Genomic DNA, 19,213 nt, shown 5'->3' with positions numbered 1-19,213 from the left:
AGGAGAGTCGGCGTTCCCTGCCGGTGTCAGCGTGCCCGCTCTCGTGCACGGCGCTCTGGCTTCTTGTGGGCTGGCATATCTACTGATAAGTGAGGAGAAGAAAAATGACCTTATGAGCCATGAAATTTGTTAATAGGTGTTTGTGAAAGTCTTGTGCAATGACCTGTTCAGGGTGAAGAATCCTTGTGTGCTTCCTCAGGGAAGACTTCCCTTCTCTGTCCCTGCTCACGGGTCGGACTGTGGGCCGCACGCGCTGTTTCAGGCTCGGGCTGCTCTGTCGTGACCAGTGTTGTGGCTTAAACCCTGTGATTACAGTAGGGGCTTGTGGGAACCAAACATTCATTTTTCTTGTAGTGTTTCCCTTAAACAAAGGCACTGGATAGAAAACTACTCTTTAAAGTTTAAAATGTCTCACTAATTACATTTAAATAATAAATATTTTAATGGATTCTGAGAGCACTAAGTAGATGGAAACCACATTACAAAAAATATTTGTTAGGCAAAAAGAGCAAACCCTTCCTGTATTCTGTGCTGTACAGGTGTGGAGAGTGGCTGTCTCCTGTGGAATACTGCTGAGGGCAGACGTTCAGAATGGAATGAGCATCTTCACAGAGATTACCGTTCCTACTGTTCCTCAGACCTTTAAGGTCTGGTCCAAAGCTCAATGCAGGCAGTGGAAAAAAGTGCCAGTTCAGTGACTTCCTATCTTAACATTTACCAGCTCCATCCTCTCATGATAAGCAAAACAAAAAACCCCAAACCCTAACCCCTTACCCCCCCCAAAAAAGCAAACCAAAATGATACATGTCCAATAGTCTACTGAATTATCTTTGTAAGGTATGATGAAACCATGCAAAAGAAACAGTCTTTTGACTTTCAGACCTCAAAACCAACATGTTAATAAGTTAGAATGACTAGAAAAATATCTGTCTGCCTGGTAAATATTAGCAATCATTTGATTAGTTCAGAAGACTATCTTGTTTGCATTCGATAAGGAGAACACTCGTGTTTGTGTTAGAACAGTCCAAGAGCAGGTGCTGACCGGGGTGTCCGCTCCGTGAGGAGGGGCAGGGGCCGCCTCGGCGCTGTGGGCTCCGTGCCCACAGGGCCCCCAGCCGCCGCGCGGCCCCTCGGCCGCACGGGCACTCCCGGGGTGCTTTGCAGGGTAAACAATCCCACGGGGCCTCGGGGACCTGGTTGCACACATTTGGTACCGGTTCAGCCGCCTCGCGACGGCCCGCGCGGCTCCGCGGCACCGCACGGGGGCGCCGCCGCTGCCCCGAGCCCGCCTAGCGCTGCCAATCGGCGGCGGAGGCGGCTCCACTGCAGCCAATCGGCGGCGGAGGCGGCTCCACTGCAGCCAATCAGAGGTGGAGGTGGCTCCACTGCAGCCAATCGGCGGCGGAGGCGGCTCCATCGCAGCCAATCGGCGGCGGCGGCTCCGTCTCGGCCAACGGGCCGCGGGCGGGGCGGTGCTCCGGGCGCGGCTCCGCTGTGGCCGCTCGCAGGGCCCCGCGTCCCTCCCGCCGCGGAGCGGGGCGGGGCGGGCGGCGGCGAGCATGTCCTCGAGCAGGGCCAAGAAAGTGAAGATGGCCACCAAGTCCTGCCCGGACTGCGACCAGCAGGTGAGGCGGGCGGGGCGGCGGGCGGCTCGGCGCGGGCCGGGTGGGCGTGAGGAGGAGGCGCCCTCTCCCCGCGGGGCCGGGCTGGACGGGGCTCGGAGCCCCCGCGCCGGGGGGAGGTGTCCTTGCCGTGGCTCGGGGTGGAGCTAGATGGTCTCGGTAAGGTCCGTTCCAGCCCAAACCGTCCCAGGAGTCTGTGATGCGATTTATTAAAAATGTCGCAAACTCGGTGATTTATAGAATGCAGTTTGCCCTTGGGGGGACTGGTGGTTTCGAACCCGCCCCGCGGGCCCTGCCATGTGAGCCCAGAACTTGGCCAGGACCCGCTGTTTCGGCTGTGGCTAAAGAACTGACCTCACGCCGTTTGCCTTTGCTTAGCAAGACTTATAAAGAAGTCATCGCGTTTGTTCCGACTTGCGTGGTTTTTGCAGTGTTTCTGCTCCTCCTGGAACAGTTTGGAGCTTTGAGTCCGGGGGACGTGTGGGTGTTAATAAACGCAGGGACCACTGCAACCCCTGAGATGCTGAGGCCTCCCTGGAGCTCCTGAGAGAGCGGTGGGCCGCACTCTGGTTATCCACTTGGTGAAAGAAGACATTAAAACGAGTGAGAAGTTGAAAATGGGAGTGGTGACAGGGTAGTATTTTGGAGGTTTGGTTGCTTTTTTTAAAAAAATAACTGTTGTGACTGTCTGACCACCAGGAATGGGAAAAGCAGCGAGCACGCTTCATGGGATTTTTAAGCTGATGCTGAAACTTCCACTTTGTGCTTTACAGCTATAGCGCATGATATGTGTATGTTAATGTACATCTTCTGTTAGCAACTTTTCTGTGGCTCACGTGGAATTCATGTGCCTGTGTCCTGTCCCAGCACAAACATTGCTCGTGGGACCTTGTTTTCTGCTGCCGAGCATTTGGGAGAGGATGAGAAACCAAGACCTACAGTGCTAGTCAGCCCTTTGCAGTCTGTGGGGAAGCTCTCATCTGGCTCTGAAGCGGTTGCGTCTTGTACCACTGTTTCTTAAACTTTTCATTAAGCAAGGGCTTTGCATTTGTTTCTCATTTCTTGGCTAGAAGTGGCATGCATGGAAATATTTAAGCAACCACAGATATTGGAGGGTAGTGTTGAGTAACACTTGGTAGGCTTTTAAACTTTTTATATTGGACTTTGGATGGTAATTGCCATTTAGACTTTTTTAAAGTTAAAAAAAAAGACTTTTTATGATATTTTTACAACCACATCATGGCCCCATTAAACTAGGAAGCCTGAAGTACTTGCAGTCTGTCAGAAGAAATAATTACCACTTCCTAACTTAGCTTCAGGTAAACTTTGTTGTATGAGAAACCCAACTTATTTTTGGTTAGGAAAATGTTAAATAAAGTCATGTTTAGAGGACCATATTGGACCATATTGTGATAATTATGTTATGGGATGTTATCAGTGTAGGCTTTCAAAGGATAGCTGGTATCTTTCAGTGAATAAGCCCCTTCCCACCAAATCCCCCCTGATGACGCACACATCTGCGTGCCATGCCAGTGACACAAAAGCAATCTTGTTCTGGTAAACACAGTAAAGTTCACTGAAAACCTTGGGTCTGTTCCAACCCCCTGGGGTGGTGTTCACCACACTTCTTTTAGGCTGAGCCTGGAAACATAATTCTTGGATAAACTCCGGTATATAAAATGGGCTGAAAGGCATCTCCTGGATTACCTTAATGATGCAGCCAAACTGTCTGCTAGGTAAGTGGTTTTTACTACTTACGAACAAGGAGATAAGTGTGCACACAAGTCTGCCAGTCTCGGAGATCTAAAGTTCAGTAAACCATGATGAGGATTGTTTTTATTGTGTGCGTGTTTCCGTAAAGGGAGTTAAGAAGTCTCTAGTTCCACATAGCTTGCATCACAAGTCTGTAGGCTGCTTGTAGAGTGAATTAAGTTAGAGTTAAGATGTGCTGCAGTAAGCACAATGGTTTGTTCTGTGTAGCTGTTGAGTTCCTCCTCATGAAGTCACGTACTAATTTGGCAGTTTTTCCTACCCAGCAGGACACTGCAACTGGGTCCACCTGCATGTCCGCTTGCCTTAAGCGGCAGTTGTGGTTCCGTATTCCTGCTTCTCTCTGTGGATGCTGGCAAACTTGTAGAGACCCAGCTGAAAGATTTGCATTTGAGAAATTTCCTCCTGCTTTTTTCTCCACTGCCATGCTTCAACATGACTGAACTTTAATGAGTGTTAATCTGCTCCAGACCTCTGCTTAGGCTTTCTTTAGTTTGTGTTACCAGTCTTAACCCTAATCAAAGCAGTATGGTGTGTTCCTTGCTGCTTTAAATGCTCTCGAAAGATCTTGGCTTTAAGTGAAGGTAATGAGGTTTATAATTTATAAGCATCACTTTTTAAATTGCTCGTAGTAAGATTTTTGTCACTTTTCATGTGAATGTGGCATTTCCAGCTTTTCTTGTCTTGTTTTAAATTGTTGGGGGAATGTGCTGCTCCTGCCCTAGAGCTGGTCAGGAGCAGCACTGTGGTCTTCCAGCTCCTAAGCTGCAGCCCATTTGTGATGAGTGGGGGAATCCCTGGCTCCCTCTGTGAGCACCTGGCCTTGTACAGCTGGGTTGCACTGGTACAAATGCACCAGTTGAGTTTCAGGTTCTGCGGTGCCTCTTGCTTAAAGCTGCCCCTCCTCTCTGGAGGAGTTGCTTTCAAATGCTTCTGAAAGTGATGGTGTTTGGAATGCACCAACAGTTTCAACTCGTGCCTTTTCTTCTGTTTTTTTTTTAAGGTAAATGAAGGCAGCAAAACTGGGAATGTCTGACTGGGTATATTGGAGAGCTCTGAAGAGAAATTGTATTTCTATTCTAGTTCACCCTTGTCTTAGTGCTCCCCACTTCCCTCACCCCTTCCTGACAGCCTGGGAAAAAGGGTTTGTGGTGCATGGTGGCCACAACAGCCGTATGGGACAATCTTGTCTTAACAACAGCATAAAGAAAAGGCTTGGCAGGCGATTTGCAGCAGAACCTGATTTTATACATTTAAATACAATTGCATAATAGCACAGGCCATAGCCTGCAGTGCAGACTGAATTTGAAGAGGTATCTCTAAGGACAAAATGTGAGCTGTTAGTTGGTTTTTTTTTTCTTCATCAGATAGGAATTTTGTCATAATTTGAAATGATCTGAAATACTTGTCTTTTGTTTTCTCAGGTTCCTGTGGCATGTAAATCGTGTCCCTGTGGCTACATATTTATTAGTCGGAAACTCTTGCATGCTAAACGTGCTGAGAGATCACCACCCATCACAGGTAATACTTGCAGGACTGGGAGGCTGGAACTGTTCAGTCTGGAGAAGAGAAGGCCTTGCAAATGTGCAGCTGGCCTGTGCTGAGCGGTGTGCCTTGGTGGCTGTACCATTTTCAGTGCTCAAGCTTGTTAGTCCCTACTTAACTGACAGGTGAAACTCGTGTAAATACTCTGACTCTGGTGTGTAAAAATTTAAAAAAGCAAAAAAAAGCACAGCACTTCTGTTCAGCGTGAAGTATCCTGAGGCCTCGCCAGGCCTTGGTGGGGTGGGATCTGTATGCTGTGTAACGTGGCATTCACGGGCAGCACTGACTCAACGCCTCCATTTGTGTGAGCAGTGGGACTGATTTCACGATTAGTGTCAGAAGAAGATGAAGTGCTTTGCTGTTTGCCTGTGTGATAAGTTCTCTTTATGGCTAGTGGATGTGGTGGACTGGTTGGTGGCTGTGATCTGCACAGGATTTTCCATCTTATCATGGAAACTAAACTTTTTGTATGCTGGCAAATGTCTTGCGTTGCAAAATGCTTTTGAAGTAATTAAAGACTTGATTCTCGTATTCAAGCAGTGAAGTTTCTTTCTGGATCTGACATCTTAATTTCTGTATGGGTGTCAGGCAGATGTAATTGTTCTATAAAGATATAGACATGTAACCACTGTTGTGAAGAGATTTAAAGGAAAAAGCTGACTGAGTGGTGTAAACACTAAAAATAAATGAAGAACAAAGATGAAAACCCGAGATCGTACCATCTCTATTCATTTGCACAGAAAACAAGAATGAGGCCAAAAGGAGACGTACAGAGAGAGTTAAACGAGAGAAGATAAATTCTGCAGTAAATAAAGATTTGGAAAACCGAAAAAGATCCAGGTCTAACAGCCATTCAGATCATAGCAGACGAGGAAGAGGAAGACCTAAGAGTGCCTCAGCCAAAAAGCACGAGGAAGAAAGAGGTATGAGAGCTGGAGAAACATGTTCATTTGGTTTTCTTTTTGTATTAAGACTGTTTTAATCAGTAAACCGTTATACTGTTCAAACCACTTCAGTAACTAGACTAGTTCAGCCGATACCTGACACCTCAGTGTTGCGAAGGGACAGTTTCACATCTGTAGAGACCTCTGGTTTTGCATTTCAGTGTCTGATTGGAGCTAACTACGAAAGCTAAGTCTGTTTTTAGCCATCAGATCCAGTTTCAACATGTAGATTGAAAGCTGTAGTCATTAGCAGGTTTTTTGGTTTGACTTTGTTAATTTTTTGGGAGGCGCTGCTGCTCTGTATCACAAGGACAGAAAATATAATGCTGCGTGTTATCAGAGACCTATTAGGATGATCTGATTGCTTAAAAAGTTTCTTGAAACCTTTTGGAGGGCCAGAGTAAAAGGGGCACCTTCAGTCACTACTGTGACCTCAGGTTTTTCCCATATTTCTACCAAACGACTCTAGAAAAAAAAATGCCTCCTTGCCCACTGCAGTTCCCTGAAGACCTGCTGCTCTTAATCTTTATACAATAAAGAGACTGTACACACACTAGAGTAGTTCTGGAGCCTTTCAAGTATGTGACTGTCGCTTAGGATTCCTATTTTTTAAGAGCCTATTGAGAATGCATTTGCTGTCTAAGATTTGGAAGATATTAATTTTAGGCCTGAATAATTGATCCAAAACTTAGCATAGACTTAAAGGCTGGAAGGCAGGCAAGAGGGGAAAGACAAGGCTTCATATAAATATTCAGAAGATCTTGTTCTTACAACTACTAAAACGGTCGAGCGTACCATGTGGCATATCTCTGAAATGCAATTGGTGCATTCCCCTCCTGCCTCATTTGTTAACAAAAACGGGTGTTAATCCTTGTTGCAATTTGAGTTCCTTTAACTTGTAACTTTACAAAACCAGTTCTGTTGTCCCTGCTGTTTAATGTAAATCTGGTCATTCTTAAAGTTTCTTTCCTATAAAAACAAAGTATGAATTGGGATTTTTGTTGTTGTTTTAGTGCTTTGCCTGTGGAAAGAGATAGAATCTGATTTCTGTATGTTTTCTGAATGCCAATTGCTTTACTGTAATAGGAAAGTACTTGCAATACCTCATCTGTTCACTGTTGCATATGGTTTACTGTAGCTTCACAGAATACAGAGCTTTCCTGTCTGTTACTGATCCAAGTTTGACTTTGTCTAGGACCTGTAGGATCATTTCCAGGCATTTTACTGCCAGTCTTTTTCACACATAGCTCTGGTGTGAAAATTCCTGCAAGCTTGCTGGGTTGCCCTGTGAAAGTAAACCTTTCCTGTCCCTTGTAAAAGATGAAATTTCCAAAAAGCAAGAATTTGAAAGCGTGAGGGGTATTTAGAGAACATGTTTTCCTGGCCCAAGCCAGGCTCAATGTTTTTAACCTCTTGCTGCATGCTCTGAAGTGTGACAATATGCCAGTGCCCCAAAGTAGAAAACTAGAAATACGTGTGTAGTGAGGCCTTTCCATAAGAGTGCATGTGGTGTCTTGTTTTCTTGCTGTTTGCTGTTGTGGTTTCTTTAAAGCTGAATCTTGCTTGGGAAGATCACCTTCCTCTTCTCCTACCCTAACATCCCCATCAGTTGGTACTGTGGCTACTACTGCTACTTCTTCCTTGCCCTCTTCTGCAGTGCTGGTATGGAGCTGGGGTTCACACCCGTGTGCGATTATCTTTGCTCCTTCTCAATGCAGCCCCCCCTGTGGCTTAGGAATCAGTGGGAGTTGCTATATATGGCTGTCACAGCTATGAAATAAATTCAGCAGAGACCCATCATTTTTTCAGTAACGGCTATAAAACAAGTTAACGTTGACTTCTCCCTTTTCAAGTGCCTTATATAAAATTGGCCTAGCTACTACGTGTGGAGTAATTAGTGGGGAATTTTAGAAATATTCTTCCTTTACCAAGCCTGCCGCTTGGTAGTGTTGTTTGCGTAAAGACATATTAAGCAACTACAGTTCTTCTGTGCCAATTAAGGCGATTTTTGTGTGACTCATTTCTCGGCCTTGTATCTGTCTGTGTAGTGTTGAAAGTCGGCTCAGGAGTGCAAGCACTAGCTTAGAGCTAGACTTTGAGTATGTTATTTCCTTGCCTACTGCATATATATAGGGTATTTCATGTTACTTACCAGTAGAGATTGTGCTATTCTTTACACCAGAAGACTTGAAAAGAGGCTGCTGCTCGCAAAGCTATTAAGTATTTGATGCCTCTTAGGCTTCTGCAGTGCCCACTGCATTTGTAGGTGAAATTCAGGAGTACGGAGAACACCTGAATTGTAACAGCATGCAAGAGCAGAATCCATCTGTAAGAAGCCTGCCCAGCTGTGAAGATTTTCATCCTTGGACAACCATGGCATCCGAGCTTTGCTTCCTTGCTTGTGTTGCACTCTTTTTGTACACAGTGTGCTCATTTGCGGTCATGTCTGTGCCTTTGACTTGTCCTTTCTGTCCTTCCTGACGGGTTCACGTGAGGGCAGAAAGCTGCAGCGTTCAACAGCAAGTAAGAAGAGCGGGAGAAGCAAAAGGGCTTGTTAAAATAAGCAATTTCTGCTGCAGGTTTTGTAAGGAGGAGTGGAGGGGGAGGATAGAGGGAGCAGGTTGAGGGGCTGTGGCAGAGTGCTGGGGCCCAGAGAGCATTTTTCTTGCATGCTTCAGAGCCACGCGATGGCTGTGGAAAACGGGAACTTCTTGTTGCAGGCACAGCTTTTCAAAATTGTCACTTAATGGCTTCGTCAGAAATGTAAGAGTAGATTTTAAAAATAGAAACTTCCTTATAATCTGATTCTGTTTTTTGTTGTAGTGGAGTGTTTTTATTTTACTGCATAGGAGTATGGTACCCAGCCAGGCAGGTTCTCAGGCAGCCTAGGTATCAGTCCTGACTGTACTGAACAAAACCCTTGCTGGATGGAGGAAGCGGTGTTGGTTATTCTGCTCCTGAAAGAGGTTTCCATCAAGTGAGATTCAGTGTGAGTGGCCAGGAGCCTCGCTAAAGCATACTCAATACTTGACAAGGGGCACATCTTTGTAAAGAGATATATGTTTTGGTATCCTGCTAAAAGTTAAGCTGAATTCAGTTTCTTGACCCAGGTTGTCCTTTTCCAGTAACTTCCAACTGCATTACTTGTACAACTCCTTCCTCAGTGTGCACATTTGAAGTAGGTTACTATCTTGAATGGTGAATCAGAACTTCAAATTTTGGATCCATACTGAATTTGCAATAGAGTAGGGGTCCACATTTGGTTTATATGTAGATCACAGTTTTAAGGGCTGTGGGTCAGATGGGATGGAGGAGATCTGGGGCCACAAGAGGTGTTCTGTGGAGAGATGGAGTATTTTCACCTAAACAGCTTAGTTGTACATCCAAAGACAGTATTTTTAATGTCTTACAAACCCAGTGTTGTGATTCTGTAAGACTGTCTTTTGCTAATAACAGAGAAATGATTCAAAACTACTTTCAGATTAGACTGCGAGTGGGAAGTTTTAACTGTCTGCGGAAACCATGGCATCCTATGAGTTGCATCTGATAAAATGTCAGGCTGGTGCGAGCTCTTCACTGGTTACTGGTTAGAACTGGAGTTGCCTTAAGGATGCATAAAGCTTGTAAACCTGTGTGTTAGTCCCTGGTGCTGTTTGATAACGTGAGTTCAGTCTTTTAAAGAGGAAGTTTCTCAGAACAAGCCAGGAGTGTGGGAGAACGGGGGAAAGGAAACCTGACAAAGTTTGTTTGAAATCTTAACAGTAACCGAGGGGGGGGAAATATGAAAATGGAAAGAGTTTAGATATGAAAATAGAAATAACCCGTGTGTGATGTCTGTGCTCAGAACAACTCCTCCCAGCATTGTTAATCTGCAAATGGTGGGAAGGAGGAAGTGGAGCAGCCCAGACTGTGTGTGCATACAGAAATGGATTTTTCCTAAACTGTAGGGTAGGACTTGCAGCAAAACTCAGTTTCTCAGCTTTCATTTCAAACTCAATATACCAGAGAATAGTGTTTTGCATAGCCAGGGAACAAGCAGAAATTATTTATATTTCAAATATCAATTGTGCTTTGATTTTTTTCTGCTTTGCTGAAGCAAATTTCTTATTTTCAGACTAAAAACGTTGCATCTTTATGTGTCCAGGCTCCTCACTAAGCAATTTTACTTGCAGGAAAAGGTGAGCTTACACATGATTTAAATTGCTTAGAAATCTTGAAGCAGAGGCTTTGTTGCTGTGTCTCTCTATTGGTATTAAATCAGACCACAGAGGTGAATGACTTTTCAGTTTCCCCCACCTTAGCTGTTAACCCAAGCGCTTGACTTACAAGGGGAGGCAGTCTGTGGAATGGTGTCTGAAGCTGTAACGCAGGCAGATATGCTGGCAAGTCTACAACGTTATGAATGTGGACCCCTTGAAGGAGTAATTGTGTAAGTGGGGATAGGAGGTGCTGGACTCTTTTTTTCCATACGGTACTTTCCATTACTTTCCAGTGCTGCTTTAGGTCTTTTGGAGGAGGAGTCAGCTAGAGCACACTGTGCTCAGGCAAAGCATGCACGCGTCTATCTGTTAATGAGACAGAGGGGTCTGTCAGGTGGGTGTTGTGATGATTATAAACTAGTCCAGGCCACTGTGGCACTTGGGTTAGAGGTGGAGTTCCACAGCTAGACACCAATATTCCAGCTTCGTATGTTATATTCCTCTCTCCTCTGTGCCTGCGATCCTGGTCTGCTGACAGAGCTGGGTTTGTTGGGTTTTTTCCTTAAGGAGTTCTGTCAGCTACATGTGGTAGAATCAGGATAGAAATGCTGAAGGTCTGCAATCAGAGTACTTAGGAAATTGATGTTCTGTTAACTTCGTCTTACGCTGTAGTGTGACTTCATGTCCTTGAGCACAGGGACTTCCTTATGGGTTACTGTTGGGTATCTGTAGCCTTGAAAGAAGCTGGCGCCAGCCAAGGGAGTTCGGAGGCTTTCGGTTGCCGACTGAGGTGTTAGTGTGGTCTGAATCTGGGGTATGATTGGAAGCCGGTGGTACAGGAAGTCCAGGAACAGTCATGGTGACAAACTGGGAACCTGACTTCTGACTGTCTGTCTGCTTTTTGGTTTTGGCCGCTGTGAATAACTCTTGGGTTTCTGTTACTTAGATGTAAAATGGGGGGATGAATGTAATATTTAATGAGGATACGGTAAAATATCTTTGTTTTCTGGGATGGGAGTTGTTTATGTAAAACCAAAAAAACCCTCCAAACTGTAGGAACTCTGGAATGCTCTTTTGTTTTGGAAATCAATATAATGTTAATGATTCATTCTTTTTCATTAACAGAAATTCGGTCATGCTTTTGAGTGACTCACTCTGTGACTCTGCTGGTGCCTTTGTGTGCCTCCATTCCTTCCTCCTGTCTGTTCCTGCCTGTGTAGGAGTTGATTGTCTGACTTCTTTTCCATTCCAGTACTCCATTGAACATAATTTATTAACTGCTGTGTAACGTGCGTTAACTTCAGATAATGGAAAAAGCTTCTAATGGTGACTTTTTTTCCTTCTACAGAGAAACAAGAAAAAGAAGTTGACATGTATGCTAACCTTTCAGATGAAAAGGCCTTCGTGTTTTCAGTGGCCTTGGCGGAAATAAACAGAAAAATTATCAATCAAAGACTTATTCTGTAACTTGTAAGCACAATCTGATTATTATTATTATGTGCAGAATGGCTAGCGTATTTCCAAGGTGCCATGGACTCTCGGAAAGTGTGTTGTCTGCACCAGCAAGGACCGTAGTATTTCCTGTTAAAATTCTGCTGCTGTTCTTGGAAATGGAATTCTGTCTCTACAAGTCAGAAAAAGTGTTCACGAGATTGTGCTGTGGAAAATCAGAAAGCAGATATGTTTTACAACTTGAAGACACATGTAGACAAATGCACACAGAGACTGCACCTGTTCCAGAGCACTTCTTTTAAATTTGCTGCCAGAAATGCAATATTTTAAATATTTTCAGAAATAAATGTTTTTCGTTTAAAATTATATATTTCAGATTTTTCAGCTATATTGCAGTTTCTGTATGTACAGTTCACATAACTTTTTAATAAATTGGTATTCCAGTATTTTATTGAACTGGGAATTAAGTACATTTGTGATACTTAGAGTGTGTTCATTTTAATCCTGTTAAAAATCTGGTATTCATCCTATGAATGACTTGAAATTTGCTTTTTTTGATAGGTGTGATGCCGTTCTCGTAGGAATAACATTAAAGTGGTTTCATTTTGGGCAATCGTTCTGCTTGATAACTTCATATTGCTTATGAATTCTCTCTAGAGAACGATTCCCTGTTACCTAGAATTGTTCTTTAAAAATCACATCTACCTTGTGTCAGAGTCCTGAAGAGTGAGAGCTCAGCGCTTGTTTTGTAACCGCTGTTAGCTGGGTGTCTGGCTTGTCCAGATGGTAAGTACCTCTCCCGTACTCTTTCTTGGCCCATCATTTACTGGCAAGGGTGAGAAGCAGGCAGTGGAGATATAGATCTACAGCTAATATCTTGCTGGCGTTCTGAGAAGTTGAGGACGTGTGGGTTCCTTTTACTCTCATCAGCTTTTCTTGGTCTGTCTTTTCAAAGTGTAAATCTGAGCAGTGCTGTCTTCAGACTGAGCTGTAAATATCAAAGCAAAGGCTACCTGAGGGTGCAGAAGTAAGCTGTTGGTAGAAACAGGCTTGGGGAAAACATTCGACAAAGTAATCATTGTTGAAGTGCTGTAGTGAAGTTTAAGCCCAAACTCTTGCATGAACAAGCGTGAGGGTTTAGTGCCTGACGAGAGGGATGGGTATGGAAATGCACTTAAGCCACTAATCTGCACTTGTCTTTGCAGTAAATGAGGAATTGTGAACACGAGGCCCACTTCCCTACATCATGCAGACTTCTGCTTCCCAAAGCTGTAGCCTGTCAGATACCAGCAGCCTGCCTTCAAGCAGGTATCTGTTTCTTTCTGCTGTATGTGGAATTAAAATTATCTTTAGAGGACCGAAGTTAATGTTAGGTGTGACAAAATTGGGCTTTTAGATTGGTGCCTTCACCAGTTAGTACTGAAAAATGTGTTCACGCATCTCAAAAGCACAGGAATGCGTTTCCTGCCTTATTGGCGGAGACTCTTGAAGCAGGGGGCAAGTTGTGCTGTACTGCTTCCCTTTGTCTCCACTCCACTGCTGTGCTGCCTCTACACCTTCCCTGATGGCACCCCTGCCCAGATAAACTTGATGTTGTGAACCGAATCGCTCGTCAGCTGTACCTTCTGCCATGTGTGTTTCCCATCAATTCTGAAGAGCTGTGCTCCCATCTGTATGACGGCGTGCTGGACCATCCAGCAGTGCACAGTCCTGGCTGGAGAGGTCTCTGTTTCCTCTATTCTGCTACTAGAGGGCAGCTGGAGTCTGAGGAGAGTCGCTGTCTGTTCAGGCGTTCCTGGTATCAGTACTGGGGAGAGCATGGGATTCCATTTTCAGGGAAAGCACCCTGGGGAATGATAGTTCTTTTGAACATCACTCACTTATATTCAGCTTGGAAGCTTGAAACCCTGCTGATGGGTGCAACTGGCCCCCTGTGCTGGAAGCTTCATAAGTTGTGTGGGGTGTTGGCTCTTGAGCTGTGAAAATTGGTCAAGAGCCAAGTACTGAACTTTCAATCAGCAGTTTAATGAAAAATGCTTCAAGGAAACTTTTCTTCAACTCCCTTGCAAGTCGTATATGTGTAAGTTTTCTTTGATCAGATTTTATAGACATCTCTAATTTTCCTGTTCTTTTCACTGGAATGCTGGTGTGATTGATGAGAAAAAAAACTCTGAAAATCTGCCACGATATTGAGAATACTTTGCAGATTATCATCACTCTATGGCTGGGCAGTGGGATTTGCAGAGGAGGAGTCTAGAACTGAGATGTTACCTTTGCAGACCAGGTCCTAAACAAGGTCTTTGGGTTTATTCTGCTTAGCGCTTTTATAATTTTCTATTTTTCAAGGTTTTTCTAGAATTTTTTTTAGAGTGAAACAGTGATTCTTGTAGGCTCCCGACAGCGCTGTATCCTCCTTGTATCTTGGACTGTGCTATCAAGGATGCTTGGTATCTTATTACCTAACAGGATGTGGTTCTTGACTTTTGTTAGGATAGTGATAAACTTTAAGGTGTTGATGATTTGTTGTCAAACAGTGTAACATGTAAGTAGAATACCCTACCAAACTGAGTGGGCAAATCCATCCTGAGGTATGAAGGTGAGCATTGGAATTTACTCATAGGATTTTTTTTTCCAGTAACAGGTCTTGGCATCCAGTGAAAGGCTTTCAAGACGCTTTTGAAACAAACTGTTTATTTAATGGAATGTTTAAAATGAGGGAATGTCTTTCAAACACTTAGGTAGAAGAGTGTTTCAGAAACAGTACCTCAAAGTAGCGAGTAACAGCCTGAATGGAAATGGAGAATGGCCAGTTCAGGTGAATCCTCACAGCTGCATTCTGCCGAATGGCTATATCGTCCTCACAGGGAAGAAGTGTCCACAGCGTGTAGGATGGCTTGTGAGTCCAGTCCCTTCTCAATGTATTTTTCTCATTGTGGCTTATGCCTGTTTTAAAGAGATCCAAGAGTCTCATCCAAAATATTTAACTTGCGTTTCTTGTTGCTGAGCAAATTACAAACTTGGCAGCTTGTGTGCTGTTGGTTACAACAGGCATGGTGCTATCTGCTGGCGCACGGTTACTTAGCAACTGTGAAGCTCACGTTTACGTACAGCTCCTGCGTGTGCGTCTAAATGTAGTTCTGGGGAAAAAAAAAGGTTAAAGGAGTACAGAGGTTGCAAGAATAAACGTAGTTTAACAGTTTTTAGAGTCGTAGAATGCCAGGTTGGAAGGGACCTCAAGGATCACCTGGTCCAACCTTTTTAGGTGATAAAAGGTTACTTTTATCCTTGGATGTACTGTTCAGCAATTTTGATTTTAAGACTGGTGGTAACACTGCATAGGAAAATGTCTTGTAAAATCTTTTATATTTTAAGATCTCTATTAGGTTGTTAATGTATTGTAGGAACTTAAATAAGAGTTTATTCAGCTGCAGACATTACACACCCCCACCCCCCTTGGGCAGCTGGAAAAAAACCCAGAATCATGAAAGAATGAAAATATGCTGACATTTGTACTTGTGTTTGTGCTTTGCAGGCAGGATTCATTGCAGTGCATGTCTTTGTGGGCTAATGAAATTAAAGCAGGGCTTTAGATACTATTCTTTTAAACAAAAGCTGCCTGCCTAGAGCTGTCTCTGCTGGTGTTTGCCTTCTGAAGCAATGAGAGTGAACACTGAAGGTTTAGCAATGGAATGTACTTCATGAGGCTTCTAGCCTTGGGGATGAGTCCTTACGTAGATGGGATTTAAACCATAAAATGAATATTAATGAGGTGGGGAGGCTTTCAGACCTGGCCTTTAGTACTAATCCGTTGTGAGCAGAGCAGCTGTAGAAATGTGCTGATACTGGCAGAGAGACAACCAGGAACTGACTGCTCTCAGAAAATGCCTCATCAGTCAAAGTCTTCACAGACTCCTGAATCCTTGTCCTGATCAGATACAGAAGGGGACTTGAACCCTTCTGGTATTGATATTCTGCCTGCTGCTTCTGCCTCTCTTTCCCTGGGATCACTCCTGTATGCTGGCATTCAGTTCTAGCTTGTTGCATGGATGGAAGCATAATGAAAGGGTAAGTTATTGCTAGAGTTTGGAAATTCTTTTTGGAAGAGAACTGTGAACCTTCAGTTGGATGTTTTAGGCATAGCCTGATGAATTAAACTGGGTGGCACCAGTGTTAGTAGCTCCCTACCCCTGATTATTAATGACACTAAAGGGTTTAAAATACTTCAGTAATTTAGTGACTCTTAAGTGTGTGTGAGAGAAATGCACCAAGGGACTAAAGGACTAAGGACTTCTCCTTACACAGTGTCTGGAAGGAAGATACTCTTTAGCTGCCATGCTAAGTTTTAGCTACGGAATGTTCTACAGTTCGTAAATTTGCTGAAAACGGAATGTGTTTGTGGAGCAATGCACCTCCTCCTAGCTCAGGGAGGCGGCTTATGCTGGAAGATGAGAGATCACCTCAGGAATACTGAGCCCCTTCAGTTTACTCTGTAGTTGGTGCAGGAATTGGCCTATCTGTCAGCACCTGGCTGGGTAAACTGGTAATAATTTATAGCCTCTTAACATGCCCTTTTTCCTGAGCTTCATTCTTCATGCACTGATATGTCTGTCAAACACCTCTCTTGGTTTGAAAGAGAAGTTTAAGGAGTTCAAGTAGAGCAAATTGCTCGAAAAGCTGAAGTATGAATGTTGACCTTGATTTCATTTGTTGGGTGTTACCTGTGTTACTTCTAGAAAAGCTTTGCATTTATTCTATAAGCACATGATATAAGCACATGTCTTGTGACATTGACAAAGGTTATACTGGAACAGTGGGAGCACTTCCCTCATCTCTAGCTCTTAGTGTTTTAGGGCAAGGCACTGACCTGTTTTTTCCTGTATGTGAAATCCACTAGATTTCTCCCTGGTAGTAAAGGAAATGTAGTCCTGTGTCCATTGCTTTCCCCACAGCAACGCATTTAACATTGTGAAAAGATGACTACTTCCATGCTGTGGAAGTTCCATAGTTGCTGCTGATTTGTTGGTTTTATTACTCTCCTGAGAACAGAGTCCAGAATTGGTACCATAAATCTAAATGAAAATGAGGGAGACAAAAACTCCAAAGTTATTTTTTTTAGAAGCTAAAATGGGAAAAAAAGCCAAGTCAGTGAAGTTCATCATCATAGCAATTATATTCTTAGTATTCATTAATGAAAATACTGCAGGAAGGTGTAGTTTTACACTATGGTTCTGTATTTGGATCTGCTGATGGAAGGTCGCAGGCTGAGCATTACTTGTTCTGGACTGCTTGTCAAATTTCCTAAAGGATTCTTTGTCATGCAAGCTTTCCTCCGTGGCGCAGGGCTTCCGTGCTGTACGTGCATCTGGTGCCACATTAAGTAATAGCATCTCTTTATTAAATCTGGAGTAACAGCATGGTTATTTATACTATTGGACTAAGTTGCAAACATATCAAGAGAACTTTTCCCCTCCTCTGGGCTTAGGGGTCTCCCAACTCATCTGTTAAGCACTGCACCTTTGGAATAGCTGTAGCACTTGTTCTCATAGGATCTGGAATAGGGATCTTCTAGTCATACAGTCAGTTCTGTGGTAATGGAGAACCTGAAAGGGGTGTTCAAGATGCCCATGTGGGCAGTCTGCCCTCCCACCAAGATGGATGGTGACTGGCTGGTGCTCCTTGTGCAGATGCCAGGAGTGCTGCTCGAGGCACAGAGATGGCAGCAGCCTTGCCCCTTCTGTACAGAAGGGCTCAGCAGTCTCAGCTGCTCACTGCCTCTCCTGTACTGCTATACGGAGCTAAGTGATGCATCTTAAAATTTGGGGGCAGTTTGGATCTAGGACTTAGGGGTTGTTTTGCCCTTTTAAAAGGGGGAATATTAATAATAACTTCTACAGCTCTGAAAGTATTCTGTGGGCTAAGAGTTTAACTCTGTTTTACAGGTGGAAAAGCCAGAGCACAGAGATAGAGCACAAGTTAGAAATTGCATTGGAGTCTGACAGCTGAGGCAGACCTCACATTCCTGGAGGTCTGTGTCCCATGTCTCGGGCAGCCTCAGGTTGCCTGTGAACCTCTCAGTAGGACTGTCTCACCTCTGTGAGCTGCAGCCATGTCATCCTGTACCCCAGGCAACCCCTCGCCTTCCCACTAGTTTGTTGAGTGGCCTGAAAAACATTCCCTGCCAGGCAGTAAAAAGCACTTGTAGCACAATAAGCATGGCCATCTCCCTGGCTTTTGCTCTGCAAGAGTTCCTTGTTCACTTTGATTCACTGCTTTTGTCTGTTCTCAGTTGGGTTTATTTTGTTTTAACAGCACAGCGGTTGTCTTGCTGCACAGACTCAAGTGGAAACGAAGCACGTGTTTTTGCTGTGAGAGGGATAGCGAGATCTATACCCACACGCCTGGACCTGACATCTCTTAGATCATAATGAGAAAGGTATGCATCTGATCTCCATTGCTTGATTGACTATTTTAAGGAAGAGGACACATGCACTCATCCTGTGTTAAAACACACTTCTGTTGTAAGCGGTGAAGACGTGGCCTGTGCTAAGCCCAGCTACTGCCACCTGAGATGCTTGTGGTTCTGTCCAAAGACTGCGGATCCACAGTGAGTGGCTGCTGGTTTTTATTCCAGTGCCTGTGATTAGATCACTCATAGCTAGTAATCGAACAGAGCAAAATAGACTGCAGCTTGTTGGCAGAGTGGGAAAGGAAGTGCAGCACAGAGGAAAACGGAAAGTAGATTTGCTTCTACTTCTCCAGAACTTACTTTTCTTCTTCGGTCATCCAGCATCTTTATATCTGTTACCTTTGTATATTTGTATCATGCTGACAGCCTTGTAGGCAAGAACTCAATTTAAAAACTGTGTATTTTACATGGGGCAAAAGAAAAAAGAATACGTTAGTTGAGGGCCAGATTTGTGAGGAGGAGCATCGTTTGGGTGGATTATGGCTGCTAATTAATCTAACTCTGTAGGTAGGAAAAAAATTAGAATGTTCTAAATCTGGGGGTTCACAAATGCGCCTTTATGGACTTCATGGCAGCATTTATTTGTGAGTACATTTGTGTGCTTGCGCGGTGTTTCATAGACTGCAGCGCATGGCTCTGTGCACATAGCATCACTGTGGAAACAGTGCTTGGAACCATAAAGAAGTATGCGAGTTCTGATGGAAGATGAGGATTTGTCCTTCTTTTGTTCCCTCCATTTCTATGTTATGGCTTAAGGAACTGGCAATTAAAGAAATGCCCGCATGTGTAATAACCATGTTGTGTTAAAGGGAATATACTGTGGCAGTAAAAAGTGTCACTGAGAAAGAGAGCAGCAGGCAGATAAATGACAGTCTTGTTCACCTCGGTCAATGCAGCTAAGCCAAAGCAGGATTGGTCAAAAACAGGCTGAGGAAGAGAAGTGCAAAGGAGGGACCCCAGTGACTCCAGAGATTGGCTGTCATCTTCTGTTGTTTCTGTGCCTTACAGTAGCTGTTATCAGTAGCTCAGGAAGTGACTGCTGGGATACAGATAGAACTTGGTGCTGCTGATAAGGAATTGAAATGATTGGAATGCCTGCTGTAGTGTGAGATAAGATGAAATGCCGTGTTTATCTTGCAGGCAGAATTCTAACAAGATCCAGGGAGGGTGTGCGGCTTTATTCAGTGAAAGGTTTTGGGCTACCTGGGTGACCAC

The 19,213-nt window shown here is 44.1% G+C and overlaps 1 protein-coding gene across 2 annotated transcripts; it reads left to right on the top strand.

The window, feature by feature from the left end:
• Positions 1–1,482: 1,482 nt before the first annotated feature.
• On the top strand, positions 1,483–17,965 carry C14H16orf87 (chromosome 14 C16orf87 homolog). 2 transcript variants are annotated; one of them, XR_011338479.1, is made up of 6 exons: positions 1,483–1,625; positions 4,817–4,913; positions 5,678–5,860; positions 11,429–11,550; positions 12,248–12,318; positions 17,842–17,965. XR_011338479.1 is itself a non-coding variant. In XM_069868768.1 (4 exons), exons 1-4 carry the CDS (start codon positions 1,560–1,562, stop codon positions 11,545–11,547), a joined length of 465 nt encoding a protein of 154 aa, XP_069724869.1. In that variant the 5' UTR covers positions 1,486–1,559; the 3' UTR covers positions 11,548–11,989. The 2 variants fall into 2 exon arrangements, 1 of the variants encoding a protein (XP_069724869.1); XM_069868768.1 differs by lacking the exons at positions 12,248–12,318; positions 17,842–17,965 and having other exon boundaries at positions 1,486–1,625; positions 11,429–11,989.
• Positions 17,966–19,213: the final 1,248 nt, after the last annotated feature.

This window comes from Phaenicophaeus curvirostris, chromosome 14 (genome assembly GCF_032191515.1).
Source record: "Phaenicophaeus curvirostris isolate KB17595 chromosome 14, BPBGC_Pcur_1.0, whole genome shotgun sequence".
Classification (NCBI taxonomy): Eukaryota; Metazoa; Chordata; class Aves; order Cuculiformes; family Cuculidae; genus Phaenicophaeus; species Phaenicophaeus curvirostris.
The sequence above is the reverse complement of the archived record's forward strand: the minus strand, read 5'-3'. Positions and strand labels throughout refer to the sequence as shown.